The sequence below is a fragment of the Perognathus longimembris genome, chromosome 1, assembly GCF_023159225.1.
Source record: "Perognathus longimembris pacificus isolate PPM17 chromosome 1, ASM2315922v1, whole genome shotgun sequence".
NCBI classification, from domain to species: Eukaryota; Metazoa; Chordata; class Mammalia; order Rodentia; family Heteromyidae; genus Perognathus; species Perognathus longimembris.
In genome coordinates this window covers 103,005,987-103,022,028 of record NC_063161.1, presented here as the reverse complement: position 1 = coordinate 103,022,028, position 16,042 = coordinate 103,005,987, and the positions used below count along the sequence as shown (strand labels likewise).

Below are 16,042 nucleotides of genomic sequence, written 5' to 3'. Positions count from 1 at the left end.
AAACTCCTTGAAGGGGTATGAAGGCTCTTGAAGAAAGCTTGCATTACTACTTTTAAAATAATTCAATATATCTTTCCAGTTTCAAATGTAGTGTCAAACTCTGTGAGACCGCGACTAGTTAAGACTCAAAGACGTGAACTCTTCACAGACACTGAAAGATAGCAGAGCAAGACAAGAGCTATCCATTGAATAAAACGCAAACTGGGAGAAGATGATGGGGCTCCTGCAGCAAGCTCAGGTTGTCATCCACAGAATCTGAGCTGCCCCTTCCCAGGGCAAATCGTCTCACAGAGGGCAGCCATGTCTCCTCAGATCTCTAGGCAATTTAACAAGAAAGCCTGCCTCTCTCCCATATACAGTGACTAGATGATCCAAAAGAATTCTTCTTACTTGCAAACTAATTAAGCTCCACCTAATGGGTCAGTTGCATTTCTAGGATGTGGCAGGCTGAGAAACACTGAATGTGATATTCTACCACTCCAAAACTGTTACCATAACCACTTGTGGCATGTCAGAAAGCAAGCTACAACTAGAGAATGCAAGACACTACTCAGAGAGACCTAACAGTAATTAATGGAAACATCTCTATAAGCCAAACATCAAAGAATATTGAACACTGTACAGAGCCCAACAAAAAGCCACATTTCTCAAAACAAATGTTGCATAACTTTTTATATGTCAATTTTAGGCCTAAAATGTAAACATTTATGCAAACACATACATGGTAATGTGGATGAGAGAGTGTTATGGAAGGTGTGAGTCTGATCAGGTTACCTTATAGGAAAATATGGAAAGATCCAACTAAAACCCTCTTGCACTATTTATATATATATACATATATATACATATATATGTATATATATATAATGTGTAAATGAAAATGATTAAAATCCTCTAAAATATAATATAGGTTAAGAATATTATGAGAATGTAGCCATCTTACTAGGAAATGTATTTCTTATTATTAATAAGCTAATTTGAGAGGCATATTAGGTTGTAGAAAAATGAATAAAAAGCCAGAAAGTTACTACAAATCCCACATTTCTCACCTTCACTGTTTCCTCTATTGACAACATGTTGCATTTGTTGGTTCAATGCACAATGTATGAGGCACCGTCAATGTACTATTTTCAGCCCTGAATTTACACTGTGTTTCTTATTTAGTGTTGCACACTGTATGGGTTGGCATACATACAAACTATGGATCAAGCAGAATATTTTCACTTCCCTGAAATATCTTTACTTTCTAGAACCATTAATGTCTTCTTGTAGAATCTGTGTCCACGAGATAATGACTGAAAGGAAATACAGAGTTATTTTCATACTATTGTCTTAGTGTTTAGGATGAGAACTTTTATGTAGCTACAGTTTTCAGAAAACCATAGGAGAAAAAAAAACAGTGTTGGGATGTATGAAAGCATCATGTCAATATATGAACACATGTATTCAAGGCTGGCTAGAAAAATTACTATCAGAAACACAAAGATGAAACACAATTACTGCAGTCAATGTGGGTTAGTGATGTGTAACTGCAGAACTCAGCTGTGTTGCTCATGTGTATCTACATAATAATTGGTTCCCCAGTCCATAATAAATGGATGTATTTGTAGATGCTTCTCATCATACAATTTTTACTGAAACCCGTTAGAGTCAGCTACTAAGTTCTGTGGTTGCTATAGACACTTGAGTGTGTGAGGTTGCCCCATTCTCTCTTTGACTTTGGTTGAGACACTCCTGTCATGGGCCATTTATGTCCATTGCATCATGTACCTGACATAGCATCCATCCTCTGACACAATCTGTCTGCCTCATCCTAAGTGGCATCATGCAAAAAGTTTCTTGACACTGGCTTAGGAAAAGTGGAGTTCATCCCCGGAGTGTTACTATCAATAGTCCTGGATGAAATCAGCACCTGAAAGTGGAGAGGAGAATCCTCAAGTGTTTACCCATTGATGTTTTTCTCTTGGATATTGGGCCTCAGATGCACAGATCCAGGGCAAGGTGTTTTCCACATTTCTCCAGGGAACTGGAGGAGGTTGCGCTGCAAGAACTTGGAGGACAGATTGAAAAGCTCAGTCAGTAAAACTATAAGAGCATAATCACACATACATCAAATATTCTGATAAACTTGCCGTATACTGCAAGGCTTCCCTTCTGGCCACAGACTTTTCAGTAATGGTCTCTCTGATTTTCACATTCCTTCTTCTTCAGCTTCTTTTCTTTTTCAGTTCCTTGGCTGGTCCAAGTTGTTTTTCTAATATGAGAAACAGGGTGCACATGGATGGAGATGTGATGATAGCTGGATTTTTTCCTCTCTACATTTTGGGAAACTATGAAAGTAATATTGATGTTTCCAAGAATGAAGATGGCAGGCTGTAAGTGTCTTTGTTTTCCATTTTCTGCATTATTCTCAGGTGGGCATTGCCCAAAGGAACCTCAGGCTCATATATTAATATATTCCACATCATCTAACTTGGCCACCCATTCTCCTATTTCTCCAAAAGCCTCTCAATTACGTTTGCATCTAATGTGGGAGGCATTTCAGCTTTTACTTTTCTCCCATGCAGCTTGCACTATTTGTAGCTCTAAGATCTCTACTTCACCATCCCTCTCCTGGCTATTATTGCAAAGGACACAGCAACATGTTGTTAGATACAGTGTTAAAGTGAGTGACATGAGTTTGTACTAAGAAGCTAAAAGGGAAAAAATTTTCTTTTCCAAACATCACTGGTCTGTTAGAGTTTCTTTAGTAATTAGGAGATGGAGGATATCTTGAAAACTTTGATGGAAAAAATATATATCCTACTGTAGAGATGCAGTTAAAATTTGTAGTTGCATTTGACTAAGTTAATAAGTTATGTGTCATTATTTCCTGTCAGGTTTTTTTCTATGACCCAGCCACTGTGGCAGGCCAGGAAGCAGGTATCTTTCCTAAAAGAAATTTATCTATCCAAGTTGAGTTCAGTTTCATTTCTGCCCATGACAACCTGAGGGTTTGTATATTATTAATTTCAGGTCTGCAGCAGACAGACTAATAAATGACAGGAATCATTTCAGGAAATTCTAGTGACTTGATTTTTTTCCTATAGTCACAGAATATGTCATTTACCTCATTGAGTGCTTACACCATGATAGTAAAAATACTGAAGTTAAAGCTTAGCCTGTGATACCTGCCGTATTTGGGAGCAGAAAGAGAAGGATTAGGAATTTGTCTCTTTCATGTTGTAGACGTATTTGTACCTAGCATACATATGTCATTACTATATGTCTTCCTGCTTATCATTCTTACTTTTCTCTATATTACAATCATATCATTTTCCTTCTTATAATTGCCAAAAATGTACTTGAATATTTAGTGTGCTTACATGGAGTCTTAAAGCTGTTCCTGATGAATGTTTCTTAGTTAGAGATATGTAAAACTTGTTGATGGGAACAGAGGAGTCTGTTTTTAATGTCCTTCAATGTATTTTAATAAGATTTTATTTATAGTACAGTTACCCTGTAAAGTCAGTGCCATAGACTGAGAGATGACTAAAATCAAGTGTGTTCATGGGTGAGAGAAATTTGATTCAACTGTATACACCAGGTGTTATAGAAATGTTTTCAATTGTAGATTACTTGTACCAAGTAAGCTGGTGTATTGGTGAATAGTCATCCCTACATGCAATGAAATTTAAGCACTGTATACATTTGTTTATTATACCTCCACCCACAGCCCTATTTTCCCTATTTTCATGGATTTTCTCCTTCTAAATTTATGTAGGTGAGAAAACGTACTTCTATATTCATTTTATTTTCTTGTTTTGCTTAATATTGTAATCTACTGTACTATTGATATTCTGAAAAAGGTTATGAAAAAAGTATTCTGTATGTGTAGATATAGATAGACAGGCAGACAGACAGACAGACAGATAGAGCTCTATCACTTTTTTCACCTGTCCATCAGTTCTTGGACACTTAGGCTGCTTTTATTACTAATTAGGACAGCTATGTAATAACAACATATTTACATATGAATCTGTAAAGAAATTTGAGTTCATTATAGACAATTAGTGCAACAGTATCCAATGGTAGCTCTATTTTTACCTTTGTGGAGATCCTCCATTGCTTGTATTTCCCCATATTCTTACCAAAAATTGCATTTGTTGTGTTCCTGATGATAGCCAAGATGATTGGCAAACAGTATAGTTTTCATTTGTATTTTTGTGTTGCTGATTTGTTTCATGTATTTATTGATCATTTATACTTTTGCATTTGACAAAGGTCTACTAATCTGATGTGCTTCTATCTTCATTGGATTATTTATTCTACTGGTGCTTAAATTTGAGAGTTCTTTTATACTATGGTATTAATCCCCTGCAAGATGAAAAGCTGATATTCAACTTTTCTTCTGGCTGCCTCTTTATTCTGTTAATATTGTTATGCTAAAACTTTTCCATTTGATGCAAGCACTGTAATTCCTTTATAATTCCAGTGCTGAGATAAACTCCAAACCCTAAGGAATGAAACAAAGGATTCAACCATTGAGCTGCCAGTGGAACTTAATTTTTAATTATATTTTCATTATATTAAGTAGGTGTACAAAGGAGTTACCATTCCACAAATCAGATTATTAATACAATGCATCATGATCAATGTTTTCCCTTTCATCATTCTTTTTTATTTTGTGGTTTGGGCTCAGGATCTCTAGCTCAGGCTTGGCTTTCTTCCCTCAGACCTGATGCTCAATAACATGATCCATGCCTCCCGTTTGAGCTTCGTTCTAGATAACTGGATATAAGAATCTTCAAACTGTGTCTCCCTATGAACATTTTTTTATTAATTAAATTTTTTGACAAGGTGTTGTGCAAAAGGGGTACAGTTACATAATAAGGCAGTGAGTACATTTCTTGTGATATCTTATACCCTCATTTTTCTTTCCCTTCCCTAGATTAGGTAGGCATATATACAATACCCAGTGTACCAAAATAATATACAGTATCCACACAGCATACGCCAAAGGAAATTCATCTAGAACTTTAAATGTAACAACAGTCAACAATAGAATCCTCCTGTGTCCTTCTCTTGGAGTTGTTTTTGCTTATCCTTGTCTTATATGATCATATGCACATAGCTGTTGAGCTATTGTGATCCACTGATAGGTCTATTCTAGACCTTTTTATGGTTAGTAGTTGTTTGGTTTTAGATACCTAATGTAAGGTCACTGACCCAAACCTGTGGAAATACCATTTGAAAAGAAGTTTTTTGTTTTGCAGGCTTGGTCTCTACTGCCCACCCCCCAACAGTCATATATCAAGGAGACCATGCCCCTTTCTTCTGTGTTCTAGGCTTATCTCGCTCAACATGAACATTTTTAAACCACACTTTTTAGATCTCAGATTTTTGGATACATAAAATTATAGGCAAGAGCAGCTAGTCCAAGTATTAAAATATTTGTGCTCATGAAGGAATATTTCATGGTTTCAGTTTTTCTGGTGTTTTAACATGATAGAAAGAAAAATAAGTTCCTTCTCCAGGGTTTCATACATATAAGAATCTAGTGCATGGGGCTGGGAATGTGGCTTAGAGGTAGAGTGCTTGTTTTGTATGCATGAAGCCCTGGGTTTGATTCTTCAGCACCACATAAACAGAAAAGCCAGAAGTGGTGTTGAGACTCAAGTGGTAGAGTGTTAGTCTTGATCAAAAAGAAGCCAGATGTTTGTACAAGGTGATATATGAGGATCTAGTTTCAGTTTTCTGCATGTGGATATGCTGTTTTGTCAGCACTGTTTGTTGAAAAGATTGTCTTTCTCCCAGGGTGTATTTTTAGCTCCTTTATCAATCATTAGATAGACATAGGTCTATAGATTCATATATAGGTCATCTATTCTGTCCCATTGGTCCTTGGGCCTTGTTTTGTTCCAGTATCAACCTGTATTTATTAGGATGACTCTGTAATAGAGTTTCATGTTTTGTATTTTAATACGTCCAACCCTGTTCTGTCTGCTATACATTGCCCTTGCTAGTACAGGTCTTACTCCATACAAATTTTTGGATTTCTCTTTCATTAAGGAATATTGTTAGGCTTTTGATGGGCAATGTATTGAATATGTACATTGCTTTGGGCAGTATTACTATTCTCATGATGTTAATTCTTCAAATCCAAGAACATGAATTCTCATTCCATTTCTTAAAACTTAAATTTTCTTTTGCAAAAATTTTAGGTTTTCATTATAGAGTACTGCGTCATCTGGTTAATTCCTATGTATTTGAAATTAACCTAAGACTTGCATTGGCTGTACACCAGAAAAAGGACTAATATACAAAATGTGCTCAGAACTCAACAAATTAAGCTCTCAAAAAATCTGAAAGAAACAACAACCCTATTGATAAATGGATTAGTGACTTAAAGAGAGAATGCTCAGTAGAAGTAATAATGGCCAATAGATAAATAAAGAAATGTTCAACATGTCTAGCCATAGCAGAAATGCAAATCAAAACAACAATTGACATTACCTCTAACTCCAGATAGAATGAATGACCACTGTCAAGAAAACTAACCATAACAAATGCTCCTGAGCATGTAGCCAAAAGTGAATTCTATTACACTGTTGGTGGGAATATATGATTGTTTAACCACTCTAGAAAGCAGTAAGGAGGTTCTTTATTTTTTTTTCAAATTTTTATTATCAAACTGATGTACAGAGAGGTTACAGTTTCATATGTTAGGCATTGGATACATTTCTTGTACTGTTTGTTACTCCTCCCTCATTCCCCCCTTTCTCCTCCCCCTTTCCCTTTCCTCCCCATGAGGTGTTCAGTTCATTTACACCAAACAGTTTTGCAAGTATTGCTTTTGTAATTGTTTGTCTTTTTTTACCCTGTGTCTCTCGATTTTGGTATTCCCTTCCAATTTCCTGGTTCTAATACCAGTATACCCGGTTTCCAATGTACTCAGATAAGATACAGAGATAGTGTAGGTACAACCACAGGAAGGTGATACAAGAACATCATCAATAGTAGAAGCTACAGATACACATGGGACGTTGAAAGTAGTTACAACTGTGATATAACAATCGTTTCCATAACATGGAGTTCATTTCACTTATCATCGTCTTATGTGATCATAAGGGTATAGCTATTAGGCTCTTGTGATCCTCTGCTGTGACTTGAGTAAGGAGGTTCTTTAAAAAACTAAACAGAGGGCTGGGAATATGGCCTAGTGGCAAGAGTGCTTGCCTCGTATACATGAGGCCCTGGGTTCGATTCCTCAGCACTACATATACAGAAAATGGCCAGAAGTGGCACTGTGGCTCAGGTGGCAGAGGGCTAGCCTTGAGTAAAAAAGAAGCCAGGGACAGTGCTCAGGCCCTGAGTTCATGGCCTAGGACTGGCAAAAAAATAAATAAATAAAATAAAATAAAATCACTTAAAAAAAACTAAACAGAAATGAGGGAGGAGGTCACAATACAAGAAATCTATCCAATGCATAATGTATGAAACTATAACCTCTCTGTACATCACTTTGATAATAAGTAAGAGAAAAAAAAAGAAAAAGAAAAAAGGAAAAAAAAACTAAACAGAACTCCCCAATGACTCAGCAGTTTCACTTCTGGATTTTTATGCAACAGAGCACAAACAAGGGCACATTGCAGCCACCAGTACTACCACGATTATTGTGGTATTATTTATATAGACAAGATATGGAATCATCCAGACGCCACATAATAGATGAATGGATCATGAAAATATTACACACACACACACACACACACACACACACGATAGAATCCTACTCATCTGTCAGAAAGAATGATATTCTACTACTCATTAGGAAATGGAAAGAATTGGAAAAATTATATTAATTATAATTAATATAATTAATATTGTATAATTGTGGTATTATATAATATTAACATTAATATAATTAATATTACATTTTAAAAATTAATATTTTATATTATATATTAAGTGAAGCGCGCACAAAGACACAAAGAAGTTTGCATGTATTCCCTCACTTGTAGTAGCTAGGATGTATCTATATGTACAACTAAACACACTGGATGGTATGCAAGCAGTCACAAATGAATTCACTGAAGTATAATAGATACCATGGAGAGCTTAAGTATTTTAATTCAGAAAGACTAAGTCAAAGGCCAACAAAATTAGTACCAGGAGTGGGTACTTAACAGATGGAGCTGGCAAGAAGAAGGGGAAGAGGGAGTAGAATGCAGTTAAGAATGCATTGAATATACCACAGAGATGAGAAAATTAGGGAAGTGGTGGGTTTAAGGGTTTGAAGATTTTGAAGATCCACTGTATACATAAACTGCTTCATTCAATGGCAAAAATTCAATACATAACCCCCCCAAAAAAGAAAAGATAAGAAATGTGAAGGAAGAGGTGGGTTTAAAAAGGTTGGTGAAAAATGCTTTGTTGAATGGGAGCGTCTTTGAGCCATTACTTAAAGATAATAAAAATGTCTTTTGAAAGATACCACAGTCTAATTTCATGTGCTAATCCCATTCCACTACAGGATGATTATTCAACATAATCCTTGAATCAATCAATGTTATTTCACTGTCTTTGAAGGTAATTTTTAGATTATTCCTCCTACATTTCCTATGTCAACTATACAGATTTATTTTCAAGAACTACCAGTATATCCTAGCCATGGCTTTTGCCATTGAGGAGATCAACAAGAACCCTGATCTTTTACACAACATGACTCTGGGACTTGACATCTATAATGTTGATTTCAGAAGTTGGAGAACACTTAAGAATCCCTTTATTTGGCTTTCGGGGAAGGACATGATCCCTAATTACAACTGTTTGAGACAGATGAAGTCTGTAGCTGTACTGACAGGAACATCAGGAACAACATCTTCACTGATTGGTGTACTGCTGAACCTCTACAGATTTCCACAGGTGAGCATGGGAGAATAGTAGGATAGGAAAACATATCCACTTTGGTGCCATTACCAGGTGTTTCAAGTGCATGAAAGAGACTGGTTTTATGAAACTATCAAAGAGAAAGGACTCCAAACTTGATGTGCTACTGACATTCACTTTGTAATAGGGAGAATTGTGAGGTTGGAGCAGAAAAAGGATTATTTTCAACATAGTCTGGTTAACTGTATTCTAGACAGCTCATAGATAGAGGAGAAGATTTTAAAAGTGGAATGAAGAAACTTCCTTTTTACCATTTCCAGCTGTTGTTTAATACACATCAAAACTAAGATCCTGCTTTATGGCAATTTTCTAATGTGGCCAATAATTTTCTTTTCCATTTAGCTTACCTTTGGACCTTTTGACCACAGTCTGAGTGACAGCAGCAAGTTTCCTTCTGTCTATCAGATGGCCCCAAAGGACACATCTTTAGCAATAGCCATCGTCGCCTTAATGATTCATTTCAGCTGGAACTGGGTAGGTCTGTTGATCTCAAATGATGAAAATGGTTTGTGGATTCTTCCACAACTGAGAGAAGAGATGGCCAAGAATGGACTCTGTTTAGCCTTTGAGGAAAGAATCCCAGTCAGTCACTTGGCAGATACCTCAAAAATCATGGATGTCTATCATAGTATTCTTAAATCATCTGCAAATATCATTACCATTTACAGTGATACTGAATCCCTACTAGACTTCATGACGTATTTTGAACAATTTTTTATAACAAGCAAAGTCTGGGTCATTAACTCTAAATGGGATGCAATAATCAAGAAATATTTCATGCTAGGTTCATTGCATGTTCCTCTCATTTTCTCACACCACCATGGAGACATTTCTGGATTCACAAATTTTGTCAGGGCAGCTAATCCTTCCAAATACCCAGAAGACTTCTACCTGGCTAGATTATGGTTTCTCTCCTTTAACTGCTCATTGTCTGAGTCTGATTGTATAACTTGGGAGAACTGTCCAGACAATGCATCCTTGGAATGGCTGCCTGGGCATCTTTTTGACATGGCCATATCTGAAGAGAGTTACAATATATACAATGCTGTGCATGCTGTGGCCCAGGCCCTTCATGACTTGATTCTCTGTCAGGCAGAAGTGCATACAACAGCAAATGTGAAAGGGGTGGATTTTTCCTTTTCACAGGTAATGCAGTTTCTGTTGAGTGGTACATATGACGAGCAAACTGACTTTCTAATGGAGTTTCATTGAAAATTAAAACTTAAGAATGGCTATATTTGTTTAAAATCTGTGGGGTAATAAGCTTGTGTTCATGTTTTTACAACCAAAACCATGTCAGAGCCAAGGAGAAAATGAGTTTCATTTGTCCATCAATGTTTTGTGTTACAAATGACCTCTTTGCTAATATTCAGTATATTGTACCCTAAAAAGTGCCTAAATAACAATAAAGTGTGACCTATTGTTCAAGTACCTAAATTTTGTTGAGCACTATTATTCACATGTTATATAATGCATGTTTTTTAGTTACATCCCTTTCTGAAGAATATCCAATATATAAATGTTGCTGGAGACCTAGTTATTTTTGATAATAAAAGGAACCTAGGGACAGAGTATGACATTGTGAACATTTGGAATTTTCCAGAAGGTCTTGAGCTTAAAGTGAACATAGGAAAGTTTTCACCACATGCTCCACATGGTCATCAACTGCGTTTGAATGAAAATATCATACAATGGACCATAGGAACTACAGAGGTGGGTTGTATCTAAAAATAATGATTTGAACTTCATATAAATAAGCCAAGTTCACCTAAATTGTATGCTTTCTGTGCTCTTTGTTGACTCAGCAATATACATTTACCAATATCCAACTTATCTGCCTTTTGGGTATGAAAGGGACACAAACTTTTCAGTGTATGTAATAACTTCCAGGTGCCAGTGGCTCATCCTCTAATCCTAGCTGCGCAGGAGGCTGAGATCTGGGGGGCATGGTTCAACGCCAGCCCAGGCAGGAAAGCCATGAGACTCTTACCTCCAATTAACCAACAGAAAACAGGAAGTGACACTGTGGTTAAGTGGTAGAATGCTAGCCTTGAGCTGATTTGCTCAGGGACAGCGCCCATTTCCAAAGTTCAAGCCCGGGACTGACAAGCAGCACATGTGCACTCATGCACGTGCAGACACACACACACACACATACACACACACACACACACACACACACACACACACACACAGAGTAAAATTAATGTATGATGGTCCTGGGTTTGACATAATCTTTTTAAGGGAAAACCTGTGCATTCAAGTATGGTTTCAAAATTTGAGGAAGGTCTTCCTTCTCTGTTCTCCACTATGTCAGTAATGAATAGGAGAGAACATATGACATGAGTCTAAGTAAAAACCCTAAGGTTTGCCACAAGACTTACTTACTGCATTAGTACTAGCCTCCAAATGTTCAGGGTTATGGCATGTTTCAATAGCAATTTGGGCTGGAGAGTATAGCTACATCACACAGGCTTTTAGTGATCCTGTCATAAGGAATCTGTAAGAGCATTCAATCAAATTATTTGATGTATGTATATAAAAATATTCGTGTGTGTGTGTGTGAGAGAGAAAGAAAGACAGAGAGAGAGAGAGAGAGAGAGAGAAAGCATGATGTTCCTGGGACTTGAACTAAGGGCCTGGGTACTGTTTCTGAGCTTTTCTACTCAACTCTAGCCCTCTTCCACTTGAGACAAGCTCCACTGCTGATTTTTTTGCTATTAGTTGCAGATAAGAATTTTACAAACTTTTCTGCCTAGTCTGGCTTTGAATCACAATCATCAGATCTCAGCTTCTTGAGTAGTTAGCATTACAGGAATGAGCTACCATCACCTGGCTCAAGATGTTATTCATGGTGATCCAATTCTGGGCCTTTTGCAGCTGGGTGAAAATACAAACTGTCACCAACAGGTGTCCCATTTTCCTTAGACTCCTCGGTCTTTCTGCAGTGAGAGTTGTGGTCCTGGTTTCAGAAAATCTCCTCAAGAGGGAAAGGCTACCTGCTGTTTTGATTGTACCCCTTGCCCAGAGAATGAAATTTCTAATGTAACAGGTAAGTCCATGACTTATGTAGGAATTCATTACCTCTCTTTTTTTTGTTCCTCTAATTCATCCAACTAAATTAAAAAGTTCTATAATGGGATTGTAGACCAAAGGTATTACTTGCTTCAGTTTGTAATTTAATTTTGAAGACTGATGATATGACTCTTTAAAATTACACTAAGCATGGACTTGAATGACATAGTTGATAAGTATTTTTGTAGCCCATTAATACAAATCCCTTGCATCACTCCTCAGTAACATAAGTTTACTCTCTATCATGAAAATAAAAACACAACTTCCTTTTCTTTAATATTTATTGGTAAGGTCATTAGCAGAGGTATTGCCATTACATTCATAAGGTAGTAATTACATTTGTTTTTAAACACTGTTACACCATCCTTCCTTTTCTCCTGCTTACCCCTCCCTAACAACTCTCCCCCACTCCAAGTTGTAAGGTTCATATCCAATGTAGTGACAAATAAGTATCATTGTTGTGTTAGTTCATCCTTTGACCTCCTGTTTCTGTGATTCCATTTCACTTCCCCTGGTTCAATCATCTTATATAGAAGACACAGTGTACAGAAAACTAAAACAAAATGGAGTAACAAAAGAAAAATACTATGTATAGGTCATAACAAGAACCTCTTATTTTCATATCTTGGAGCTTATGAAAAACAAAACTTTCTTAAGGACAGTCTTCATCTGTTTCCCAATTTAACTTAGATTATTAAAAATAACCTACATTTGGCACAGATTTATTTTCCCAATGCACAAAAGAGTTCTTTTCATATACCAAGTGCTCAGAAATTTGTGTTGGTTTAAGAATTGACTAAATGCTATGAATAGCATTCATTTGGGGAATCATTAAGAGTTTTTATTCTTCATTTTGTTATATTTCATAGGAGTAAGAGAGATAAATTTAATAAAATGAATTCAAGGACGAGAGTTAGACCTCCATCATGAAATACACACAAAAAATGGGATAATATAATCTAGATCATCTACACTTTTCTTACAGGTTAGAGAGTGATGCCCACATGTGAGTATTAATTTTAGAGCTGAATTAAGAAGTATGAAATAATTTACTATAGGTAAAATAGAAAAAGTAAAACAAAATAGCATATTACATATATACATGAGAGGTATTTAAGATTAAAGAGTTTCAGAGTGAAAAGCAGAGCATGAGGAAATGAATGAATTTGATGCAGAGAAGGGATTAAAAACTAAGAATTTAGTGAGGATTTTCTAATTTCCTCTGAAGAAAAGAAACATAGTGAAAAATAGTAATGGTAATTCACAATTCTCACCAGATATGGACCAGTGTCTGAAGTGTCCATATGATCAATATGCCAACTCAGAGAAAAACCATTGCCTTTTAAGAACTGAAACTTTTCTTGCTTATGAGGAACCTTTGGGAATGGCCCTGGTCTGCATGGTGCTCTACTTCTCTGTACTCACAGCTATTGTCCTTGGGGTCTTTGTGAGGCACCATGATACTCCCATTGTCAAGGCCAATAACAGAACTCTCAGCTACATCCTTCTCATCTCCCTGGCCTTCTGTTTCCTCAGTTCTTTGCTTTTCATTGGCCGATCCAACACAGTCATTTGCATTCTGCAACAGACCACATTTGGAATTGTGTTCACTGTAGCTGTTTCCACTGTCTTGGCAAAAACTCTTACAGTGGTTCTGGCCTTCAAGGCCACTTCTCCAGGGAAAAGGATGAGGTGGTTATTGGTGTCAGGAACACCTAATTTCCTCATTCCTTCCTGCACTCTGATCCAACTGATTTTCTGTGGATTCTGGCTGGGAGCTTCTCCTCCCTTCATTGACACAGATGCACACTCTGAACATGGCCACATCATCATCCTGTGCAACAAGGGCTCCCTGACTGCCTTCTACTGTGTCCTGGGATACTTGGGCTTCCTGGCCCTGGCAAGCTTCACTGTGGCTTTCTTGGCCAGGAACCTGCCTGACACCTTCAATGAAGCTAAGTTTCTTACATTTAGTATGCTGGTGTTCTGTACTGTGTGGGTCACCTTCCTGCCTGTCTACCACAGCACTAAGGGAAAGACCATGGTGGCTCTGGAGGTCTTTTCAATATTGGCCTCCAGTGCTGGGCTGCTAGGCTGCATCTTTGTCCCCAAGTGCTACATCATCTTGGTAATGCCAGATAGAAATTCTCTGTATGAGTTCAGACATAAAACTCATGCTCAAATTATGAGGCCTTCATAAGATTAAACACATCTTGAATCAAATGCACAGAAGATTTCGACTAAATTGATATCCTTTTTTTCTAGTAAGACATTTGTTTTGTTTATGTTGTGGAAGTTACTGGAAGAATAAATAACTTAATTCTTTCTCTAATAATTGTAGAATCACTCCTTGTAGCAATCATCATTGCAATTTAATTTATAGATTTTTTTGTTCTTCCTATTTGAATTGTAATGAATTCTGTTATCCCCACTTTTTAGTATATTATTATCCTTTATTAAAAATAGTATATTATTTTTAAGGTATTAGTAAAAGTATATAACAAAATATATATAATGTTATATATAAAATTATATTATAGTACATAATTGTATAGTGTATCATAAGACTAAAAAATACTCACCTCCTTTTGCTTTCATCATTAGTTTTCTACATTTTAACTATACAATTTTAACCTATTACTGTGATGATTAACTCTAGATACATTTCATTAATATGTTCCTCTTAATAAAGTTTCATATTTCATCAAGCTTATTAGACTATGCTTTGTTTAATGCTTGTATGCTAACCACACATGTGTCTCTGCAATAAGCTTGTGTCTTGTTTTTTTGTTGAATATATCTCATTATCTTTGTCTATGTCTTTTTCTCTCATCCTCTCCTTCTCTTTCATTCTTCTCCATTTCTCCCTGCATCTGTTATACAGCTTTCTCAGTTTTAATGATGCTCGTGAACCATGACATTTGCATGTATAAAAGTCTCATGGCAGCATATTATCCCATGTATTCAAGCCTGGCTTGAAAAAGTACCATGAGCAACACAAACATGAAGCACAAGTTCTTCAGTCATTTTGGGTTTGTCATGTTCAACAGCAGAATATAGCCATATAGACCATGTGTATCTCCATAATAATTAGTTTCCCAGGCAATGAATAATAGATGTATTTCTGGAGGCTTCTGGTCATGGAACTCTCATTGAGCCATGCAGGAATCAGTCATTAATATTCTGTGGCTGCCAAGGGCACTGAATATGTGAAGCTGCCCCATCCTCTCTTGGACTTTGGAGGGTGAGATAGCTCAGTGATTTTTTAGTTGAACCAGTCTTGGTATAGACCATTACTGTGCAATTCATCATGTCCATGACATGGCATCCTCTGATATAATCCATCTGCCTCAACCCAAGTGATATTCATGCAAAACGTTTCCTGACAGTAGCTTAGGAAAAGTGGAGTTTATCGCTGGGTGTGACTACCTTGGATGAAATCAAAGCACTTGGTGGTACAGAGGAGGATCCTCAAACATGTTTTACAACTGGTGTTTTTCTCTTGCATATTGGGCCTCAGCTGCACAGATGCAGGGCAAAGTGTTTTCCCCATTCCTCTAGGGAACTACAGGAGGATGAGGTGAACGAACTTGGAGGACAGATTGACAAGCTCAGTCAGTAAAGCCATAAGAGCACATACCACATATACTGATAAACAGGCCTTACACTGCAAGGCTTTCCTTCTGTCCAGAATTAACTGCTTGGTAGATCTGTCAGTAATGTTCCTTCTGATTTTCATATTCCTTCTACTTCAGCCTCTTTTCTTTTCCAGATCCTTACCTGATCTTCACTGTCTTTCTAATATGAAACAAAGGGCACATATGGATGGAAATGTGATGATTGTTGGATTTTTTTCCTCTCTACATTCTGGAACCTCGTGAAAGGAGCAATGATGTGCCCAAGCTGAAAGATATAAGCATGTAAGTGAATTTTTTGTTTCAATTTTCTGCTTTATTCGCAGGCATTGCCCAAAGGAACCTCGGGTGCATATATCAATATATCTATACCACTTTCCGTGGCCACTCAGTCCCTTATT

General features: G+C 36.8%; 1 protein-coding gene across 1 annotated transcript; it reads left to right on the top strand.

The window, feature by feature from the left end:
- Positions 1-2,175: 2,175 nt before the first annotated feature.
- LOC125352387 (vomeronasal type-2 receptor 116-like) lies at positions 2,176-14,206 on the top strand. Its single transcript, XM_048347479.1, has 6 exons — positions 2,176-2,375; positions 8,619-8,907; positions 9,274-10,077; positions 10,417-10,644; positions 11,860-11,983; positions 13,284-14,206. The coding sequence occupies exons 1-6, from the start codon at positions 2,176-2,178 to the stop codon at positions 14,204-14,206; spliced, it is 2,568 nt and encodes an 855-aa protein (XP_048203436.1).
- The last annotated feature ends 1,836 nt before the right edge of the window (positions 14,207-16,042 follow it).

Bases quoted from the DNA above. Each gene is read 5' to 3' on its own strand.
- LOC125352387 (XM_048347479.1), top strand. From the start codon at position 2,176: ATGGTCTCTCTGATTTTCACATTCCTTCTTCTTCAGCTTCTTTTCTTT. The intron at 10,078-10,416 runs GTAATGCAGTTT...CATGTTTTTTAG, and splicing joins TGGATTTTTCCTTTTCACAG to TTACATCCCTTTCTGAAGAA. The intron at 11,984-13,283 runs GTAAGTCCATGA...AATTCTCACCAG, and splicing joins TGAAATTTCTAATGTAACAG to ATATGGACCAGTGTCTGAAG.